The 23,405-nt window shown below is 37.0% G+C and overlaps 1 protein-coding gene across 5 annotated transcripts in view; it reads left to right on the forward strand.

The window, feature by feature from the left end:
* The first annotated feature begins 1,455 nt into the window (after window positions 1-1,455).
* rnf17 (ring finger protein 17) overlaps window positions 1,456-23,405 on the forward strand; it is a 31,448-nt gene continuing 9,498 nt past the window's right edge. Inside the window, exons 1-26 of one of the 5 annotated variants that reach the window (XM_048193708.1) lie at window positions 1,456-1,614; window positions 1,826-1,941; window positions 5,437-5,534; window positions 5,695-5,782; window positions 5,890-5,970; window positions 6,263-6,366; window positions 8,377-8,545; window positions 9,048-9,124; window positions 9,268-9,342; window positions 9,419-9,609; window positions 9,714-9,818; window positions 9,917-10,075; window positions 13,641-13,812; window positions 14,061-14,187; window positions 14,502-14,668; window positions 15,700-15,832; window positions 15,919-16,072; window positions 16,154-16,269; window positions 19,815-19,929; window positions 20,111-20,222; window positions 20,378-20,602; window positions 20,688-20,832; window positions 20,919-21,031; window positions 21,624-21,714; window positions 21,819-21,955; window positions 22,024-22,271. In XM_048193708.1, coding sequence (XP_048049665.1) covers window positions 1,560-1,614; window positions 1,826-1,941; window positions 5,437-5,534; window positions 5,695-5,782; window positions 5,890-5,970; window positions 6,263-6,366; window positions 8,377-8,545; window positions 9,048-9,124; window positions 9,268-9,342; window positions 9,419-9,609; window positions 9,714-9,818; window positions 9,917-10,075; window positions 13,641-13,812; window positions 14,061-14,187; window positions 14,502-14,668; window positions 15,700-15,832; window positions 15,919-16,072; window positions 16,154-16,269; window positions 19,815-19,929; window positions 20,111-20,222; window positions 20,378-20,602; window positions 20,688-20,832; window positions 20,919-21,031; window positions 21,624-21,714; window positions 21,819-21,955; window positions 22,024-22,271 — 3,373 coding nt within the window. In that variant the 5' untranslated portion in view covers window positions 1,456-1,559. The remainder of the gene's footprint in view (window positions 1,615-1,825; window positions 1,942-5,436; window positions 5,535-5,694; window positions 5,783-5,889; window positions 5,971-6,262; window positions 6,367-8,376; window positions 8,546-9,047; window positions 9,125-9,267; window positions 9,343-9,418; window positions 9,610-9,713; window positions 9,819-9,916; window positions 10,076-13,640; window positions 13,813-14,060; window positions 14,188-14,501; window positions 14,669-15,699; window positions 15,833-15,918; window positions 16,073-16,153; window positions 16,270-19,814; window positions 19,930-20,110; window positions 20,223-20,377; window positions 20,603-20,687; window positions 20,833-20,918; window positions 21,032-21,623; window positions 21,715-21,818; window positions 21,956-22,023; window positions 22,272-23,405) is intronic. The other 4 variants (XM_048193711.1, XM_048193709.1, XM_048193712.1 and 1 more) reach the window with 4 other exon arrangements.

Raw genomic sequence — 23,405 nt, forward strand, 5'->3', positions numbered from 1 at the left:
TGTCCACAGAGAATGCAACATGGTATCATCAAAAACCCTCGATTCACAAGACAGAGAGCACACATCCACTAATAGCTATAGCCTGCACAGTGTAAATATATATACAAATTGTTGATGGGGCTGGGCATCAGGACCAGTGCGGATGTACTGACCCATATTTCAATTAATATATTTTGTTCTATCTAACAATATCTAATCTCACTGCCAAAATCACTTTTATACATTCACAATACACACACATACACACACACACACACACACACACACACACACACACACACACACACATATACATAATGATTTTTATCCTCTAAAAAACCTGTATATTCTGTCCCCTAACCCCAAACATACTCCTAAACATACCAATCACAGAAAACTTTCAGCATTTTTAGATTTTCAAAAAACATCACATATGATTTATAAGCTGTTTTTCTCAGGACAAGGATTTTGAACATTGCTATCTTTGTGGGGACATTTTGTCCTCATAACGTTGGGTTTTCCTGAACACACAGTTACTCATCTATCTATAGGGACATTACACAACCCTAACCCATACTTTAATCCTAACTGAATTACAACTTTTAACTTTTACAAACAAACAAACAATAAATAAATAAAACCCTACCTGTAATTACTTTATTTTTATGCCATTTTTACAAACCACAATGTCACCAAAAGGAGATTTTAGGAGTTTTTGTCAGGTTAATTTTTGGGTACAAAGTGAAAATAGAAAAAAACCCTAATAACTATGAGCAATAGGCCTAGTGTATGGAAGCCCGTTTCCGCCACAGTTGAGTAAAAAAAATATAGAATTCTGAAAGTCATAATAATGAGAAACTTTCTCATAATTATGACTTAGTATCTCATTATATTGAGAAAGTTTCTCATAATAATGACTTAGTATGTCAGAATAATGAGAAAGTTTCTCATTATTATGAGAAACTAAGTCATTATTACGAGAAAATAAGTCATAATTACGAGAAATGTTCTCATTATTATGAGAAACTAAGTCATTATTACGAGAAAATAAGTCATAATTACGAGAAATGTTCTCATTATTATGAGATACTAAGTCATTATTTAGAGAATGTTTCTCATTATTACGAGAAAATAAGTCATAATTACAAGAAATTTTCTCATTATTCTGACATACGGAAACGGGCTAGTGATTTTGAACCTTTATTCATTTAGAATATTTTTTATTGAGATTGAAATTTGGATGTATCCAAAAGTTAAAATAAAAATGTAAACTATGGGAAATGGCTATTGACAATAACAAAATAGGATAACAATTGCAAACAAATTTAACTAACTCCTTTTTATTGTACAGTAAATGCCGTAATACATAATCGAACAGGTGACATCTCAGATATCGCCACTCAATTAAAAGGGAACTTCTGATTGGATTATAGCATATCGAAGCAAGCGGTGGGAAAGTAAAGAAGGCTCTGATTGGACATAAACCCAGCGATGGCTGATTCTGATTGGGCGATTGCCGAGCGAGCTCATCAGTTAATGAAACAGGTCATAGCGTCACACACACAGTAGTTCTTTGCAAAATGTCGGAGACGGCGGTTGCCTGCAATATCTGTGGCGCATCCTACACATTACCCGGTAACAAACAACAAAACCTAAAAAATCGAAAGTGTATTTTACGTTACTACTCGTTTTGTTCTATCGAATCCTACACTTGCACGTTTGAAAACACGTGACTGAATGAAGATTCCAGAAAAGCGTTAAAATTAACATTTATGTATTTGTCATGGTATAGACATGTAAATATTGTGAGTTTATTCAACTGGTACATTGTGTTGTTTTTGTCCAGAAGATGAAGCAGTGGGAAATCTCCCGCACGTGCTGCTGTGCGGTCACATCTTTTGCAACACATGCCTGCGCGCTCTCGAGTCCCCGCAGAACGTCATCACGTGTCCGGAATGTCAGGTGATTTACATGGGAAAACTAGACTGTCAGTCAATAACGACTTAAATTTCAGTTTGTTCCTCTCCCAAAGTTGTTGTATGACTGCAGAAGACTTGCCTTTTATAATGGTTTGACAGTTCCTCCACATTGATTATGTTTTTATCGTTTGTAAAAGAGTAGTGTTTACAGCTTTTTCCACAGGAGCCTACTGCGTTTTAGATTATGGGAGGCACTTCCGGTTTGGGGAAGTTCCTCTCAAAAGACCGAAATAAATCATTTTCAGATCCTAAGATTGCGCTGCCATCTGGCCGACGGTATTGTATTCCCCAATACATGAAAAACTGGTCCAAACTACCTTTTATTCCCTAAGCACTTCAATTTTTAAATTCTTCTAGTGTTATTGTCAGCTGGTCTGCTTATTTAAATTAGAGTTATTTGCATAAAATTATTGTTTATATCTGCCAGCTGTGATTGTTAAAGGGTTAGTTCACCCAAAAATGAAAATAATGTCATTTATTACTCGCCCTCATGCCGTTTGATAATCTTCGGAACACAAATTAAGATATTTAAGTTGAAATCCGATGGCTCAGTGAGGCCTGCATAGGGAGCAATGACACTTCCTCTCTCAAGATCCATAAAGGTACTAAAAACATATTTAAATCAGTTCATGTGAGTACAGTGGTTCAATATTAATATTATAAAGCGAGGAGAATATTTTTGGTGCGCCAAAAATAACAAAATAATTCTGGAAGATTCGGAGCATAATTTAATCAGCATATCAAATCATGATTCAAATCGTGTGTCAAACTGCTGAAATCACGTGAGAGAGGAAATGTCATTGCTCCCTATTAGGGCTGGGCGATATATCGCATGCGATTGTCACGCGCATTTCGTCAGTAAAGCCGGTAAATCGGCATCACCTGCTTTCAAATGGAGCGCATTTAATAAACAGAGCCGTAGTTCACTGATAAGCTACGCAATATCGTGTTCATTATCGAAGGCGATTCATCTGCGATATAAACGCGATATTGCGTGGTTTGTCAGTGATCTACGGCTCTGTCTATTAAATGCCGCTCCATTTAAAAGCAGGTGATGGCGATTTAGCGGTAATCAGGGAACCGGCTTTACTGACGAAATGCGCGTGACAATCGCATGCGATATATCGCCCAGCCCTACTCCCTATGCAGACCTCATGGAGCCATCGGATTTCAACTAAAATATCTTAATTTGCATTCCGAAAATTAACTAAGGTCTTGCGGGTGTGAAACGACATAAGGGTGAGTAATAAATGACAGAATTTTCATTTTTGGGTGAACTAACCCTTTAAAGGGGCTCTATGTAATAATGACACCCAGTGTTCAAAATAGGTACTGCAGTCCAAATTCAAAATATTGTTTGGCCCGCCCCCTCGTTCAAAGTCGCGGGTTGCCAGCTTTTACAGCATATGGTTGCCAGCCACAATAGGGAGCGCAATTGACAATGAAAGCTGAGGAGACTTAAACACTCTAAGCTGTTGAGTTGTTTTATCTGTTTTGATATGCTGTTGTTCATAGAGATATTTAGATAGATTCAGAGGCTTTTTAGTACAGATGCAACGATTTGCAATTTTCTTGGCCGATTCCGATTTCCGATTGTTTTGTTAGTGTGATCGGCCGATACCTATTTTTTGCTGATTCCGATTTTCTTTCTAAGAACCATAAATGACAACATATACAAACAAAAATCTACTTTTCTTCAATGCAGAGTTTTATTTTCATAAAAAAACAAGTAAAAGTCAGTAATAAAATATAAGCAGCTCAAATAAATGCAATAGAATAAAGAGAGCTATGAAACTAAGTTTTTCGGGTTAACTGGGTTTTTATTCAGGTAAGAAATACTACAGAAATTAAAGTAATCAAATGTAAAATAACACATTGTGTTATTTTGCATTGGTTACCTTAATTTCTGTAGTCTTTATTGCAAATAATTCTTACTATTAAAGTTATACAACGTATTCAGTCAAGAGCAGAAAGTGATTTTCTTTGTCTTTTGTTCTTTGATTAACATGACACACAGCAGCAGGAATATTGGACTGCTGTCCCTTTAAGAGTTTATGAACGGTGTTCAATGGACCCAATACTGTTACACACAACATGAGTTCACTTTCTTAGCTATTTAACGATTAAAAACTGACATTGTTTATCTGTGTACTTGCCAAGATTGCCTGTGCCTCTGGTTTTGATATACTTTTGTATGTATTTGACAGTTTAAGCGCAGGAAAGCCCTTATTTTGGTACTTGTGACTCTGTTTGGCTTCTGTCTCTGTTTGAGACTGAGCGTGGCTTGTCCGCTTCACTTATATAGATCAGTGGTGCGCGCGAAACCTGCGGGAATGACTAAATTTATGCGCAATACAAGCACTACTTAACCGGAGCGAATGAGACGAGTGAGAGGAGGCGCCCGTGCGGATGTGTGTCACTTCACCGTGACAGAGAAGAGAGCAAGAACGCGCAGCTGACGTTATTGCCTGATTCTCTGACCCAGTTTGTTTGCTGGTTTCCATGGCTGCAATACGCGGTGTTTTCCGCCAACTGGCAACCTGTGATGCCGAAATACTATTGGATAAACTGCAGCACGAGGTTTCGCACAGACCAAAACAAAAACAGACATTCCGACAGAGAACGCACATTTTCAAAGTAGAATATCTGGCTGTAGCATTGTTTTTCTGAGAAACAAGTAGGTGAACTTAGCATGTTTCTTAAATATCTGCAAACATATTGGGGTATTTTTATGCTTTATTAAAGTAAAAATCTTACATAGAGCCCCTTTAAATATCTGTGAGTTGCTGTGAACTTTCCCTACAGGGATAAATAAACTGACTACTACTAGATGGTCTCAGTCCAAACACAATCACTGCAATATGCAAAGGACATGAAAGTATAATCAAACTGTGACATTTAATGTACACAGTATCATGGAGGTCAAAACATTTAAATGCCCTTTATTTGATGACAATGAACATAACCCTTTATCATCAAAGAAACCTAAAAGATTAGGATTATTGTTTTGTGTGGTGTTAAAAAAATTGTTCAATAATCAAAAAAAACATTGTCAGTCCAGGCAATGCTATACATCAATTTCGATACCCCATCAAAAGCTATAAAAATAAAGTTCCCGAGTAAATGGTGTTAGAGAGGAGGGGTTGTCTCCTTGGGAAGAGTTCTGGACACATATTACAGTAAGGTCTCAAGATGAATAGACAACCATTTTGTGTTTTGTCTTGGACTGTATTTTATTTCATGGTCAAAATGTGCTTGTAGAAATCTGTAACCCTGTATTATTACTGTAATGTTGTACTTTTGTTACCTATCAACCTTCCAAAAAAGTGATAAAAACTTCAATAAAAAATGAAAGATCCCAAATAGTTATTCAGTTACTGAAGCAGCAGTATTTGTGTATTAAATGCTCCCATGGAATGGGATTATTTGAAATTTGTGTTGTTAATTATGGGAGTCTTTTTTGTTTGTTTTAATATAGATGGACACCCTAATTGGAGAGGAAGGAGTTGATGGTTTAGAGGTCGACAGCAGAATCATTGGCCTCATCTATACAGCACGGATGAACACAAAGAAAGAGTATTTAGTGATGGATTCTTAAAGTCCAATATCTATTTTTTTTTTAAATGTATATTTTTCATAACTTTGTTATGGAAAGCATGAGACACATTTTTAGAACTATTCTTTAATGAAACATTGGTTCAAGAAGTTGCAGTTGCAAAATAAAAGTTATTGTCAGCAGGCACTCTGGAGACCGGTGGAAATCTCCAAGGTTTAAGAGCCCACCCTCATATGCAGACATCCCCACACAGGAGAATGCTGAAGGGGTACAGACACTTTCTATATTGTCTCATCCCTTCATTAAGATCAGGTTCACTTAATATTCTCAGCTCAAGGTTAAAGCTTAGTAATGTGTCTGTCTGTCTTTGTGTAGAGGCCAGATGTAGTTAAAGTTTTGGATGAAGCTCTCATTAAAGCAACGGAAAACCTGAATCAACTTGATACACTTCACCAGGTGAATGAGAAACGAATCTAATGTAGGCTTATTTTGTAGGAATATGTATTCTTAGGTAAGAATCAGTTGTCTGGGCAATGGTGAGCTTGATTGATTTTTGTCAAGAGATGTCACAAGACACAAGACATTAATGTTTTTAATTAAAGATTACAAAGACATGTTTTTATTTTAAAAAATAATGCAGAGATAAATATGTCATTTGTCAATTTTGATTGCATGGTGATTAAAAACCTCTTTGGAAGAGTATGTGTCATATAGCTGATATGTGAAGCTTTTGTTTTGTGTGTTTAAGACTCTTGCCAATGGTATTCCAACTCAGTTGAGGAGAGAGAGAAATCGAATTATCAGAGAAATTGATGTGGCTGTAGACAGAGCAAAGAGCATTCTGATGAAAAGGTATGTGGACAGAATTTTTAGAGTCACAGACTTTAAAGGGTCATGAAAACCCAAAACATTTTTTTGAGATATAAACAGATATGTATAGGCTGCACATCATTGAAAACACTAAAGGTGCTCATTAAAGGTGCTATAGAGGATGTTTTGTTTTATACATTTTTGCAATATTACTTGAAACTGTCTTTACTAACTGATAAAAGACTATTTATTAGGTGCACTGAAAGGAATAATATTAATATACATCATCTGTGCACGAGGTAGGGCCTTAAAAACATCAACCAATCGTTTACGTGATCATCGCGTAAACGATTGGCCCTCTGGCTTGTCAATCACTGCCGTGACGTTCCTTGTGAAAGACGTGCGCGGATTGGCCCTCTGGCTTGTCAATCACTGCCATGACGTTCCTTGTGAGAGACGAGCACGGCTGCGCTCTCCAGTAACGTTCTACACTCTACAGGCGCTGCATGCAATGTTTTTGTCAGGAGTAACAACTGCAGATTATGAGTTACCTGCGGTGAGTCCGACATAATGAATCCAAAAAACACGACACAGTGAATGCCGGTGGTAAACACTCGTGTTCCAATACGAGTGTTACGAGTTTTGGGAGGCGTTCCTTTGAAATGTGTTGTGAAGGAGGGGGGTTGTTCTCACGCATGCGCTCATTTCAAAAACTCAGTAACGGTCTTTGGATTCTCAGTCGACGAAAAAATCCTCTCTATCACCTATCAACAAAAATAGTTATTTTTGCATTTTTCAGAGTGATTTCTGTCTTCCAGTTTGAAAAGCTGAGTCGGAGTAATGTCACAAAATCTGACGTAATCGCGTACTTTCGGCCCAAGTATGGGCATGGTCGGACATGCTGACGTAGACCGTTTCGAGCGATTCTCAACATATATTCATGACATAAAGGTCATTTAATCCAATCACTTCGCTGTAGTATGCATCATTGCAGTATTATGCATGAGGAAGTATCACTTCTCTCGCCTCGGTCTCTTGTCATTCAGAGACATATCGTTGGTGTTCGTTTCCTCAGTGCCACAACACAATGTGTTTTCCTGAGACGCGACCAGAGCAGAGGTTTGTGTGCATGTGGATTGTTTTGCTGTAATCTACCAGCACAAATGGAAAATATGTTCGCATGAGATCGCATTACAGCAGAGAATTCAAATGTCATAAAACTGCGGCTCATTCTCCTCTGCCTGCTCTAGCTGCGTTCAAATACGCGAGACATATGTAGGCTATGTTTCCCTCAGCACAGCAGCACATGTGTTGTTTGTATTTTGCTTGCGATGCGGTCAGAACTGGAGTTTAAATACGAACACATGAAAAATACGATTGTTATGATATAGACGCGGAGCGCGCATATGATTGGTTTCAGCGCGGAACTTCGCGTTGTGTTTAACAACACTAGCCACGTGGATCCTAGCTCATACAAAATAAAGTATCTGTGTTTAAAGTTTTTATTTCACACATTCTCCTGCACCAAACATTAACCAGCATGGTGTAGTTATGCACACATATTTCATCAAGTCTTCTTCAAATTAATTATATGTGCAAACTGGACACTGATGCAGTGGTGTAGCCTGAACGCGACAACACGATTATTCTAATAGACAAAAGACTGATTTTGAGATTGCAGTGCTCGTAAACGTAATCAAAGTAGCCTATTATTAGCCCGATTAAATGTTCTTTTGCATTTCTCCTTTGTGCTTGGGAGTTTGTTGTCATTTTCTCCGTGCTCATATATTAATATTCATTATTCTGTATAATGAGTGTGTTCTATGTCTGTGCTTTATTGGTTGTTCTCTCCCCTCTTCTCCTCCTTCTACACTCCCACTTTTCCAGAACTTTACACGCCCATTTTAACAGACTTTTTTGAGCTTTGAGGTGTGAACGACCGGGGTAAAACAGGGGGGTTTCATGACCCTTTAATGAAACATTCTGTAGTATTTTATAGGTCACAAACTTTGCAAATAATGCTTCTCATCATGTATTTTGTGGAATTTGCAGACGGAGTATGTTGTTGTCGGAATTGAATGCTGTGGATCTTCTCTTCTCGGATGGTCGGAAGGAGTGTAAGAGGATAGAAAAGAGGGTAAAGGAGCTGCGCACAGCCATCCAGAAAGCTCGACATGTTCGTCAGATTCCTTCTCTGGAGACCTATTGCAACCTAGACCAGGTAACACTGTACTAGATGCCATACAGAGTTCTGCTTAATGTTAAATGATCTCATTGACTCAATTTAAGTTAAGTTTAAGTTTAGTTCAAATTTTAGGAAGGAAATAAGGCAGTAAGATGGTCAGTAGTTACTAATTAGAAACTGAATTTTGTGGGTGTGAAGTGTAATTTTGTTATAATCATTGTTACTTTGTGTGCTTTTCTTGTTCTTAAATGTTTTGCTAGAGGATATAAATGTGAAATAATGTAGTGATGTATGTATTTTACTGTTATCAATAACAGACTCATTTAGAAATTATTTTCCTTTTTTTTTTTTTTATTCATTCCACATTTATTCTACATTCCACCTCAAACATTTTCATCAGATGTATTTTAGATACTATATGTATATATCATATATTTGTGTTTACTATACATCTTAAAATAAGAAATAATTTGTTTCTAAGGCAACATTTTTTTTGTAGTAACATCAATATTTGCTATTTTTTTTAAATTGATTTAAGATTTTGGAGACTCTACAAATTCCAGTGGATGTTGAGTCATATGACATGAGCTGTCTGTCATTGCGTTCAGGACTCAGGTAGATGACCATCGTACACGATTAGTTTCAGAGCTCCAGAATGCAATTAATACTGTCACAAAAATGAATGCAAACAGCTTTGCTGTTTTTACATGCTTACAAAAATAAAAGCATTTACTCTCTTATTTTGTTTTTATTTATAGCTGCAGTCTTCATATAGACAATCTTACTGAAAGTATGAGAAACTGTCTTAAAATCACAGATGACGATGATAGCTGGTAAGTGTTTATAGAATGTGTTTCACTGAATGTGTGTAAAGCCTAGTGATATGATTTGTTATTTTTGTTATGCCAGTATCAGAGAAGAAGTTAGTGTAGAGCCTTTCCAAAATGTGACGAGCTCTGCGGAAGTCTGGGACAGCTCCAGTCAGTCTGTTCAGAGAAATGCAGAGCCCATTCGCAAAAAACAAAGCTCACGCAGACCAAGTTTCATGGAGGGCACAGATACAGAAGATACAGATGCTTGTACAGAGATGGTGGAAACAGGTGTGTGTTTGCAGGGCTTTTTAAAAATTATTTTTATGTGTCTGTGAGCATTTTTTTTTTTATGTTTTTGTAATATCTTTAATATGCTGAGCTCATGTTTTTAGCACGCAGTTCCCTTGTTGCTGAACCAAGGCGAAATGAACGGCACAGAGCACTTAGAAAACATCGCAGGCAGCATTTTGAAAATCCCCCAAATCCACAACCTAAAAGTATGTGCCACATTTGTTGGTTAATCAGAACAATGAACAAACAAGATAACTTTGTGTTATTAAGTGCAATTGTTGTTTTGTTTTTGTTTTTTTTCTAGTGGTGCATTACGTAATGGCAACACACATTGTGAACCCTGGACATTTCTATGTACGCTATATGATTGAACACAAGACAGGCCAAAAGTTGAGCAAAAAGATTACAGAGTTCTGCTCAGGAGAGAATAGCCTCTTCACATTCAATGATGAAATCAAGACTGGTATGTGCATGTTATCCCTTAATGTTAAAGATGCTTGTGTATTTATCATTTTTTTGTAAGTAGCCATTAGGGATGTAACGATATAAAAATCTCACGGTATGATAATACCTTTATGTAAAGTGAACGATTCAATATTTATTGCAATATTTATTTAAAAAAAAAAAAAAAAAAAGACAAATGAAGACTTGGAAAAAAGTGCCATATGCGTCAAACAATGATTGAACATTACAATGATGTACAAATTAACCATGTCATATCCTGTTCTCTTTTCTTTATCCTCTAATCATAACTGTTGCTTAGAAGCATAAGGTATTGTATGAGAGAGGTCAAATGACCTAAAACTCCCTTTTATAAAATAAAACAATTGCACCAGCCTTGACAAAGATAACATCTATTATTTTTTCTAACATTCTCAAGAGTTGTACAAACCTGATTCCAAAAAAGTTGGAACACTGTACAAATTGTGAATAAAAAGGGAATGCAATAATTTACAAATCTCATAAACTTATATTTTATTCGCAATAGAATATAGGTAATATATCAAATGTTGAAAGTGAGACATTTTGAAATGTCATGCCAAATATTGGCTCATTTTGGATTTCATGAGAGCTACACATTCCAAAAAAGTTGGGACAGGTAGCAATAAGAGGCTAAAGTTAATTTAAATGTACATACAAGGAACAGCTGGAGGACCAGTTTGCAACTTATTAGGTCAATTGGCAACATGATTGGGTATAAAAAGAGCCTCTCAGAGTTGCAGTGTCTCTCAGTCAAGATGGGCAGAGGATCACCAATTCCCCCAATGCTGCGGCGAAAAATAGTGGAGCAATATCAGAAAGGAGTTTCTCAGAGAAAAATTGCAAAGAGTTTGAAGTTATCATCATCTACAGTGCATAATATCATCCAAAGATTCAGAGAATCTGGAACAATCTCTGTGCGTAAGGGTCAAGGCCGGAAAACCATACTGGATGCCCGTGATCTTCGGGCCCTTAGACGGCACTGCATCACATACAGGAATGCTACTGTAATGGAAATCACAACATGGGCTCAGGAATACTTCCAGAAAGTTGTGTCGGTGAACACAATCCACCGTGCCATTCGCCGTTGCCGGCTAAAACTCTATAGGTCAAAAAAGAAGCATATCTAAACATGATCCAGAAGCGCAGGTGTTTTCTCTGGGCCAAGGCTCATTTAAAATGGACTGTGGCAAAGTGGAAAACTGTTTTGTGGTCAGACAAATCAAAATTTGAAGTTCTTTTTGGAAAACTGGGACGCCATGTCATCCGGACTAAAGAGGACAAGGACAACCCAAGTTGTTATCAGCGCTCAGTTCAGAAGCCTGCATCTCTGATGGTATGGGGTTGCATGAGTGCGTGTGGCATGGGCAGCTTACACATCTGGAAAGGCACCATCAATGCTGAAAGGTATATCCAAGTTCTAGAACAACATATGCTCCCATCCAGACGTCGTCTCTTTCAGGGAAGACCTTGTATTTTCCAACATGACAATGCCAGACCACATACTGCATCAATTACAACATCATGGCTGCATAGAAGAAGGATCCGGGTACTGAAATGGCCAGCCTGCAGTCCAGATCTTTCCCCCATAGAAAACATTTGGTGCGTCATAAAGAGTAAGATGCGACAAACAAGACCTAAGACAGTTGAGCAACCAGAAGCCTGTATTAGACAAGAATGGGACAACATTCCTATTCCTAAACTTGAGCAACTTGTCTCCTCAGTCCCCAGACGTTTGCATAAAAAGAAGGAATGCCACACAGTTGTAAACATGGCCTTGTCCCAACTTTTTTGAGATGTGTTGATGCCATGAAATTTAAATCAACTTATTTTTCCCTTAAAATGATACATTTTCTCAGTTTAAACATTTGATATGTCATCTATGTTGTATTGTGAATAAAATATTGAAATTTGAAACTTCCACATCATTGCATTCTGTTTTTATTTACAATTTGTACAGTGTCCCAACTTTTTTGGAATCGGGTTTGTATTTGATAACATTAGTTAATGCACTGTGAAGTAAAATGAACAAACTATGAACAGCTGTATTTTTTTATTATTTTTTATTAATGTTAACAAAGATTAACAAATACAGCAACAAATGTATTGCTCATGGTTAGGTCATGTTAGTTAATACATTAACTAATGTTAAAAAATGAACCTTATTGTAGTGTTACCACAAATTCAACACAAATAAGATGCTTGAACACACATGTAAGATCCAGACAGGGGAAACAGAATATTTTTGTAGGTTGGATTCATAAATACTTCACTTGTTTCTAAAAGAATGGCAAATTTCTAATTTGTTGCCACCTAGTGGCGTAACAATGCAGTCGATACAGTGGTTATTAGAAGCACTTTCAAAAGGTGATTTGATTCCATTTTGATCGGTAAAGTAGACATGAGCGTATCTGAATATTACACTTTTGTACGCTTCTGTGATAATTTGAATATTTGTTACATAAATGATACTGTGTGTTTGACAAGATTGTTAGTGAAGCTGTTTATATCTACACATGACAACTCTCTAGATCAACGGCAGCGCAAATGCAGATTTGAATGTTGTGTTATTTTTTTCAAAAGTTTAATATACACGGGCAAATCAATGTCATTTAAGCATTAGATCATGTGGGTAATGAAATCGAGAACGCAGTCTTTAAAGATTAATCATGCAGCTTGTCTTTGTGCACCCCTCTCTCTCTAATGTTGGTGTTTCTGTTGTGATACGTGCTTTTATAGTTGAAACTTGACAGCCACAAACATGCCTCAAAAGTGGAGAATTGAGAAAGACCACCTATATTCTTTTTTTTTTTTTTTTTGCAAAACAACACACACCAGAAAAGCCAGCTGACCACTTCGATCGTCCTCCATTTATTTTTTCTTCTCAAGTCTGTTTGATCTCGCGAGTCTCTGTGAGATCTCTTGTCACTGTTAAATTGTTCCTACAATCAACAGGTGTGTGGTTAATGACATGTGGATAAATTCCACTTTTGGGTAAAATAATCCTTTAAGCTTGTCCCAGGCCTAAAGCCAACAGTTAACACTTGCTGCTACCTACTGACGGCTTTAGTTTCTCATTTAAAAGTAGGCCTATTATTTCATTTTTCCAACATTTCTTATTTCTATATTCAGAATTTCAGAGTCCCTGAATCCATTTAGTTTAAAATGGCTGATTCATTTAGGAACAAGGCAAATGACTGTTTTATGAGTGGCTTAGTGAATCAGTGATTTGCCCGATTTGTTCAAAAAACGGATTCATTCAGAAACTAAACAAAAACAGCACTCTTCCTCGTCACATTGTCGAACTATCAGGAGCATTTTTGCCTGCGTATCTTGAAATTTCTAGCTGTTGCTTTGTGCATTTTAGCACATCTAATATGCTGTATTGACCAATCAGCTTCCAGCACCGGAACTATCTGCTCTATGTAATGGCTTTATGAACATTGTCTTAATGTCAATGTCAACAATACCCAGCTTTATAGAAAATAAAATCATAAATTAATGCAAGTAAATTTACAGATGACGAGTGTGTGTGTGTGTTCTCGCAGGCTCTGTGCTCTTTGTCTATTGGAAGGAGGATGCGTGGTATAGAGTAACAGTGACTGAGCTCTTTCAGAAAGAGTGTTTCCAGAGTGTGACCAAATGCCTTGCTTCAGAAGTCTCCCGTCTGCGTGTTCACTTTCAGGACTTTGGCTTCTCCAAATGCTTCTCAGTCCCAAGGTGAGAATTTATTGCATGTATGTGTGTAAGCACTGTAAAAAAAAAAAAAAAAAAAAATAGGTTGACATGCTTAAAGGCTTAAAATTCTCTCTTTATTTGTCAGTTAGTTGTGTGCATCATTTCTGGATCTGGAATTTCGAAGATCTGAACATTGACACATCTTCAAAATAGTGAATCTTCCATTGGCATTAGAACTGAAACTGGAATAGATCTGCTTGCAAATCATGTTCTCTTTTTGTTTATCTCAGTGATGGAGGTTTAAAGTCATTGAATGCATGTCTGCGGAGACCTGATGCAGCTACTCTGGCGGATATAAACGGCTGGGCTCCTCTGGCCATCAGATGTTCCCTTAAAGATATTATCCCTTCAGACTTGGTAAGAGCTGTGGAGATGTATTTACTTTAACTGCACAAGCAGTTATTAGAGTTGTAATTAATTTAATTGCACCAAAATACATGTTAAAACAGATTTTCTCACATTAAAACCACAGGATGTTTAGTATTAATAAAAAGGAAATATTCTGGCATATGGCTGCCATCTAGTGGTGCAAAAAGAAATTGTTTCAGATCTATTTCTGTTTTGTGGATGCTATTAGAGAATATGAAGCATTTGAGCATGGCTTGTCTAGGCACAATTGATAAACTGAGAAGACATGGAAAGGGATGAGTTGTTTGTGTTTTATGTATTAGGTGAAAGGGTGGACTTCAGAGGCTGGTGATGAGATGAGAAGGAAGCTGGGCTCTGAGGCTGTGGAGATGCAGGTGTTTGGTGAAGACGGAGGTGCGCTGTTAGTGGATCTGAAGAAAACGCAGATGCTGTCTCTGCGGGAGCATCTGGTGTTCATGGAACTGGCCAGGTGTGTAAAAGTCACATCTGGGGCTGTCAACTTCATCCTTAAAACACTAGTGGTGGGAATCTTTAGGCACCTCACGGTCCGATTTGGGAGTCACAATTAGAGGGTGACAATCACAGAAAATTGACTCCCACTCCCGTTTTTACATTTTTTTTTATTTTTGGCGACATCTCTTCTGTATTTAGAAATATTTTTTGTGTGTATTTGATTGTTTGGATGTGCACCCGAAGCCCAAAGTCTAATTCATCTATATGCGATCCATTTTGGAGCGCGCACACACAATTCAGCCTGGGGAACAGTGCCTCATCTTGTGTGAATTATTGTGCTTTCAACGTTTTAAAACATTAATAATAATTATCAAACATGACCCACAATTTAGCAACAGTAAAGACTGCATTTTACAACAATCACCGGTTGAGCTGATTCTGACGTTAAGTTTGGGTTTATGGAGGAACTAATGTGCTGTTGAATTGAACTGTGAGGGAAGGAAGTTGTGCTAGATGAAATGCGACTAGTTTAATAGTTTTACCACACATATCGTCTTTCTGATGTTCCTTGGAAGCCAAAATCGAAATCAAAAATAAAATTAGCTTAATAATAAAAACACAGGCCTAAAGTGTAAATAGTTCTCTCTTCCATTGTCACAATTAAACGGGGCTTTAATGTTGTGAGTGCGCTCTAGCTCCTCTGCGTGAGCGCAGTCTCTCTTCTGGATTGCGAATAGCAAAAATGCTTCATAGAGACATGTCCTAATATTATTGCATATAGAAACAGCTGGCGAGATAGAATTTGCAAGATAATGTCTATATAGCAATAATAAATGTACGTGTATGTATTTTCTTCATAATTTCTCCAGTACCGAAGCAGAACTGTTAACGTCAGAGCTTATTGATACACCCCAATTTAGCCACGGGGCCCATTTAATACCGGGTTTCGGTACTTCGGTACACATTAACTTTACTAACCCTTTTTCTGTTATTGTTTTGCTATTATTGGTTATATTAACAATGCTGACATGAAACTTGTGTGTACAGATTCTACTCTCCTATAGTAGCTGCTGGCAGTGCGCCCCTGCTCTTCTACCCTCCAGTTCCTCCTAAAATCAATGTTGAGTTCAACGCTATGGTTGCTCATGTGATCTCGCCGTCAGACTTCTATGTACAACAAGTGGGTGTAAGCACACACATTATTATAAAATAATGAAATTAAATGAATGATTGAAAATGTGATTTACTCACCCTTGATGAATGCAGGTTGAAAATATGGAGTACCTGCTGTTGCATTCAAAGCTTCAAGACTGTTACAGTCATCCTAAGGCAGACCGTGAGTTCCAGATCTACTGCCCTTCTCTCTCACAGGCCTGTGTCGCTAGCTATGACCAAGAATGGTGCAGGGTTCAGGTCACAGGTGCGTTGATGTGTTCATACAGAATATCAAACATATAAACATGCAGTAAAAGAAGCTAGTGTACTTCTGTTTATCTCTCAGGTTTCCCTGGTGGTCAGATGGTCCAGGTTCGGTATGTGGACTTTGGCTACAGAAAGACTCTCTCTGTGAAAGAATTGAGACAGATAAAGGATGAGTTCTTTGCTTTGCCAGAAATGGTAAGATTTAGGCTGTAATACCGGTTATGAGGGACGATACTGATATGAAATTTTATACTGGTTTAAAGGGTGCTTATATATGAATGAAACTTACTTGACAACTACAGCTCCTACATCAATATCCAAATTAATACAATAGACTTAATTAATAATTACTTGCCAGTGCATGGCAAGATTTCTTGCGATCGTGCTGCCTCTCATATGTTCTTTTCGTATACGAGAACAGGGCTCTACAGTGCAACAATTTCACTCGCATTTGCGAGTAAAAATAACTGTGTGTGAGTGTGAATAAATATTTAGGCGCACTGGTGCGAGTCACCCGATCGATTCTCATGAATAGATCAATAATACAATTGAAATAAAAAGTACAACTCCTAAAATGCATCTATACTGAACAACAGTTATGTTTCGTACTGCAATCGGCTACTTTTCATACCTTTTTCATACCATTCAAAGACTTTGCTTCAGTCAGCACAGCAGAGCAAGTGCAAAAGACGTGCACGACGGACTACACTTTAAAGATCGTTTACAAGGTGATACAGGTAATGCGCAGTCTCATTGTATGATGGTATTATGATGGTATTTCAGCCAAATTAACTTTAAATACTACATTTGGATTATCATAAGCAAGGTTGGAAATTAACGGGGGCTTGAAATGAGTGAGGCGAAATGGGTGAAGTGAGGTGAAATCTGACTCCTGCTGCTGATCTGTGCTGCGACTCTTGTTCAGCTCACACTGAAATTGATCAGACGCATTCAGTTTTTAACTGTAGTGTCTGTTCTCTAACTAAATGATTTTAATTACTATAAAAAAATCTAAACGGCGGTGGGGACGGTTCCGCGGTCACGGTTATAACTATGGAAGTAAACTAATGCCATATGTTTTTGAAACAAAAAGCTTGTTGAATTGCACTATTTGGAAAAAAAAAAAATGCTTTGCATTAACCGTGCTTACATTTTAATTCATTGTATTTTTAGGGCTTGCATTAAATTCAAAACATTTCACACACATTTTCATTGTTAAAAATTCAATTTCGGTCCATTTTATTTGGCGTTACAAATTCGCTTCCACAAATTCAGTGGTTCAAATTCGACAGAAAATTCAACATTTCACATCCGGGTTAATGCAATGCATTTTTTTTTTTTTTTTTCAATTAGTGCAATTCAGCAAGCTCTTTGTTTCAGAAACCTATGGCATTATTTTACTTCCATAGCAAAACTTACAGTATTGTGGCTAATGTTAAGTCACTTAATATCAACTTGTTTATTGGACTTCAATCAGATCAGTAAGTATCGCATTTGCAAACATGCCAATACTTGGAGAAACAGAAGCATTCTCATGTGATATTACTTAACTTGCATATTAGGCTTGCTGCGATAGACGGTGTTACCGGTGTTCAGCAGCAACACTGAGTACACTTCTGTTTCTCTAACTATTGGCATGATTGCAAATGCGATACTTACTGATCTGAGTCCAGTAAACAAGTTGATATTAAGTGGCTTAACATTAACCACAATGAATGACACGCACATTAAGAATTACTGCCACCTACTGGCAGTTTTATTTTCATATTTACACTTTACATAGACTTTTTACTTAAAATAACAAACTTTTAAGTTTTTTTTTTTTTTTTTTTTTTTTACATATTTCTAAATTCAAAAAAATATATTTAAAAACATTCATACAACATTATTTACCCATGAGCTGCATTAAGCAGTCTGTTATTGATACCACTTTAGCTTCTGTGTCACTTCTGCAGTGCAAACATGGATTTTTTGATGATTTCTTGATTGGCAACAGTCTGATTGCATCTTATTGTTCTAACTGAATTTATTGTTTAACATTTAAAAACAAACTTTCTATTTTAACTTAAGAAATTGACGTAATATGATGCATACATTTAATAAGATTAGAAAAAAAATGCTTTTGTAATGGTAAAAATGCCCCTGGAAATTAATTTAAAGGGGCAAATATCACCCTGTAATGGGAAAGTTAATATCTGTTATTGATCAGAAAGTGCTCCTAAATTTTGGCTGTGCTTCTAAATTTTTGTTTTTTTGGAGCAAAAGTGAAAAAAAAAAAAATGTTAGCGTAGAGCTCTGGAGAAGTGTGTTCAACATGGATGTGGTTGCCATGGTAACATACTTGAGAGTGCCAATATCCTGTATCTGAGGCCATCACTAAATATCAATGGTGAATGTAGTACACAAATTAAGTAAAGGTGCAGATACCCTGGTAAAGTAGTTGGTTCTCCTTTTCAATTTTACTTGAGTAAAAAAACAAAAGAACTTGACTTTTAATGTACTCAAGTATTAAAAAAAAAAAGTATTGATTGATAAATGGGGGGTGCGGGGGTATAATATACTAGACACACAGATGGTAAAATGTTTTAGCATTTTATGAACACTATTCAAACATACTAGTTTTAATCATACTTGTCTTAAAAAAAAAATCTTATGCTTTGACTTTACCTTAATCCCTCCCTATTTTCATCTTACGCTACTCTTAGCGATGTCTGAAACTTTGGATTATGAGCACTACTTGTGTTGATTTGCCTCTTTATGACAAATCGCTTGCTGTATTCATTTGTAAGTCACTTTGGATAAAAGCGTCTGCAAAATGAATTAATAGTTTTACATTATTTGAAACTGCTATGGTAGTGGGAAAGATGCAATCTGGACCTGTCCACATTCATGCATTTCATGGGTTTAAACATCTCACCTTTTTACAGCAGATTTAGTACATGAACAGCTGACAGTTGTCATTTTAGTTTACAATAATAAGTTCATTTGAATTTACAATAATAAATCCTAAAATTCTGAATTGAAACTCAGTCTGAGTGGATCATTTGAAACACTAAGTTGTTGACTTACGAACAGATGCGTTCGGATTGGTCCAATTTATGAATGAATTGTTCAGACACCGCTATCATGTCTCTGAGCAGGTTGACGATTTCTTCAGTTCAGAATAAAGAGGGACTGCATGTTTTTCTGAAATGTAGTTGAGTGAAAAGTATGATATAATGCTTTGGAATGTAGTAAAGTTTTCCAAAATAAAAATGCTCCCAAAATGAAAAAGTACTACCACTGCTAATTATTGAAAATAAAAATGAGGAAAATCAGCAACAGTGCATATCACATTTTGCTTGTTTCAGATCATGCATGCTCAGTCCTCGATCTTTCCACACTGACACTCTACTCTTGACACCCCACTGCAATTTTGGTTGAGCTTATCTATATCTATGGAACTAAACCTATAAGTGTGTAAAATAAAAAATTCATTCCCCTTATGTTTCTTTCATTTAGATTTTTGGCCAATATAAATAAAAGTAAAATTGAAATATTTAAATTCAAGGTGTCTTACATTATTGTGTAGGCAGCTGTGCAGCAAAAATTATCCCGCATGACTGCATAGCATCCTTACTAGCAAGTCTAGTAAGAATGAACCTGTTAAAGCAGATCTTTTAAGCGCACCTGAATCATCATCATGAGACCTCTGATAAATAGCAAACTTAAGGAAGCCTGTCTTGTCCATCTATTTTCAGGCCTTGTGGTGCAGTCTGAATGATGTGGTCAGTTTGCAGGAAATGTGGAGTGATGAAGCTTGTGATATGTTTAAGGAACTTGTGGAGCATAAACTTGTCACTGTTGTGGCAAAAAGTAAGTTAACTCCTACACACACAGACATCTGAGACATATCACTGCTTTTAAGCTTAATGTTAAGTTTAAGCTTAACTTTAATGTTTATATTTCTGTAGTTTTAATATGAATTTTCTATAAAAACATTGTGAGGGTAGTGTGGTATACTGTACATTTTTGCTTGTCACTCATGTTTATTCAGAGTCTGACACTAGACCTGTGCCTGTGTGTCTGTATGAGATCGGTGACGATTTTCCTGGAGCCAGTATTGGAGAAATACTGGTCAGAAATGGCCTTGCCTTTTCCAGTAAACAGTAAGTCGTAAAAAGACCAAAGGAACATCTCGACCATCTTTCTTTGTTTTTCATTCTTTCTTTCTGTCTCTTTTTCTTCTTCCTCTTACTCACTCATTCAAGCTAAACTGTAAAATCCATTATTTTTCAGTGTTCATTTTCTCCTGCTTTATCAGGAACCAGGTTAAAGACACCCAGCCCTTGGAGATGACTGTTTGGGACCCTCCATTTGAAGAGGAAGTTCTGTCTGTTGTGCCGACTCCCCCTCCTGCTTCTGAAGAGCTGAAGCCCAGCCTGAGTCTGCCCACCTGTCTTAAAGACATCAGAGTTCGTGTGACGCATGTCACCTCCCCTGGAAACATCTTTGTGCAGCTACTGCAGTTTGATAGCCAGCTGAAGAGGTGTCTGATTTCCATATTCAATATTCTTCAGTCATCAGATGCATTTGAAGTTGCAACGCTGACATTTTGCTCTCAATGTTTTCAGAGTCCACGACACGCTAAAGAGTCTCTTCTCTAAGTCAGAGCCGCAGGAGATTCACTGGGAAGCAGAGATGTTCTGTGCTGCTAATAACACCGGGGTTTGGGAAAGAGGAAAAGTGTGCAGTGTGACCACTAGTGGTGTTGTAGAGGTATTCGTGCACATGCTTTTCATAGTTGAATAAAATGGAAAGAGTGGGAATCTGCTGTTTAATTGGAGTGTTGTGTGTGTTTATAGGTTATGCGTTGTGACTTTGGAAATAAAGTGAAGCTCCATGTGGACAATCTCAGACCCCTCCGTCCAGATCTGATTGGATCTTACTTACTGGAATGTAACCTCAGTGGTGTAAGGTAAATGGACATTTACCAAATTTTACCTTAATGTATTTCCCACATTTGTGCATATACATTTGCAGTCATAAGTTTACTTGCACTTTGCAGCAACGTAACAATTTTTAATAGAGTAAATTGTACCTATTTTGGGAATCATGGACAAAATGTATTTAGCTTCTGAAGGGCAGTTAACAAGATCTTCACACAAAATAAGAACAGACAATGGAACTGCTCAGGACAGACAAGAGACTCTATTACAAAACAAAACATTTTCATAGATCATTTGGCACATGTAATAAGACAAATAATAGCTACATTTTAAAAAATGTCCCTTTGTATGGTTAATTTATTTTTAATTATTAGTCTTTTTGATTATATACAAACTAAATTATTTTGCAATCCCTCATTTTGTTAACAATGTTACTATTTTGCTGATTCCGCAAGCTTGTAAACTGTAAACTTTATTTACTATTTTACAACTACTTCAAACAAGACTAATCTAGTCACATTGCTTTTTATTATTACATGATGTGAACAAGTTGTTTCTGCACTTTTATCATCTTGATTTCTTTCCTTCCCCTACATGTTTCTCTTCCTCTCTAACTCTCAGGCCAGCTGGCGGTCGCTCCACATGGACAGCCACAGCTTGTGACTTTATCTCTCTCTACTTGACTGGTGCCATGGCTGTAATGAACATAAAGGTTAGAATGAATGTACAGAAATTATAAAACTTCTGCAACCATAGAAGTTAACTCTATTACAGACAATTCCTCTGTATTGATTCTGTGAGTATTTTCTCTCTCAGGAACCAACCACCAGTCCAGTGCTTGTGTCTCTGTTCTGTTCGAACCGGGCCGGTCAAAACGTCAATTTTGCAGATTTCCTTATTAGTGAAGGACTTGCGCTAAAGGAGAGAAAGTACGAAAAATATGTCTTTGCAGGGTATGGTAGTAATTCAGACAAGCATTGATGTCAAGCCCTGCCTATGCTGAAGTAAACTGTATTCCTAGGGCTGCTTCCACATCTGAGACGGTCTTTTCAGAGGAGAGCGTGTTGAGCGAAAAAAGTCCTGAGCCACAGAAAATCGTGAGCCCATCTCAGACCCCGCCCACACCCACCCGTCGTATTAACCCACCAGCAGAGAGAGTGCAGACACGCTCTTACCCCCCTCCAGAGCTGCCTCCCTGTGGACACACACTCATGAGCATCTCGGCCATCTCTGAACAAGGTGTCATTTACGCAATGACACACCAAGCGGGTTTGTGCAGTTTTTATTTGTTGCTAAAACAGTCTCTATCAGCATCTATCTCAGCCTTTAAGATTTTATGTAAATGACTTCTGTTATGATTGGCCAACCTCTTTGCATGTGAATGGAATAGCAGTACCCCTGTAAAGTTACTGAATACTGAAAAGCCATTTATGTGCTGGGCTGTGCCTAAAATGGCCGCATTTGCAACCAAAAATATAAATTTGCCAGTGATATTTTGATGAGATTGCCCCTGCCAACAGTATAAATTTACATAATTTAAAAAATGTGCATGTAATGTAGGGCTGGGTATCGATTCAGATGTCCCAAATTGTTTCGATTTCGATTCACAAGGTCTCGATTCAATTTCAATTCTTGATTCAATTTTATCATTCGATTCTCGATTTTTGATTCAATTAATTCAATACATTTTCACATACCTCACCAACAAATAAATATTGTTTTTGTTGTTTTTGACCATGTATACTTATGTTGTAATAAGTTTATGACAACCAATATTTTAGACACCAGTGAAATTTAACAACTCTTGATTTCATTTGAGACCACATCTAAAGCTGCTAATATAAATTTCAAAGACAAGTAAACTGTCATTAATAAAAAAGAACAAATAATTAAACTACAAGTAATAGCACAAATAAATAAATACAATAGAACAAAGATACAAATGAAATAATCAGTGCTTTTAAGGTTTTTCAGGTAGGTCTAACAGTAGTTTTCAGGTAAATCAATTGAATGAAGTAATCAAATGTAAAATAACAGGTTAATCCTTATTAAAGTAACTAAAACGTTATTCAGTGAAGAGCAGGGAGTGATTTTCTCTTTGTCTTTTGTAGTATGATGGACATTAAAAACAGACAGCTGCAGGAATATTCGGTTGCTGTCACTTTAAGACTATTGCACGGATACAATAATGATACACCTAGATACTTGCAAAGGGGGCATTTTGATATAAATTTATGTGAATTTGTCCATTTAGGTGCAAGGAAAGGTGAAAGATAATTCATTTTATTACTTGCACGCTGTCTGAGGCACGCAGCTCTGAGCTCTTTGGGTGTGTGTGCCGCACACGCAAATTTCTCTTTCACTTGAATGCTTAAATTGGCAAGGCTTGAAAACACGTGCAAA

This window comes from Megalobrama amblycephala, linkage group LG6 (genome assembly GCF_018812025.1).
Source record: "Megalobrama amblycephala isolate DHTTF-2021 linkage group LG6, ASM1881202v1, whole genome shotgun sequence".
Classification (NCBI taxonomy): Eukaryota; Metazoa; Chordata; class Actinopteri; order Cypriniformes; family Xenocyprididae; genus Megalobrama; species Megalobrama amblycephala.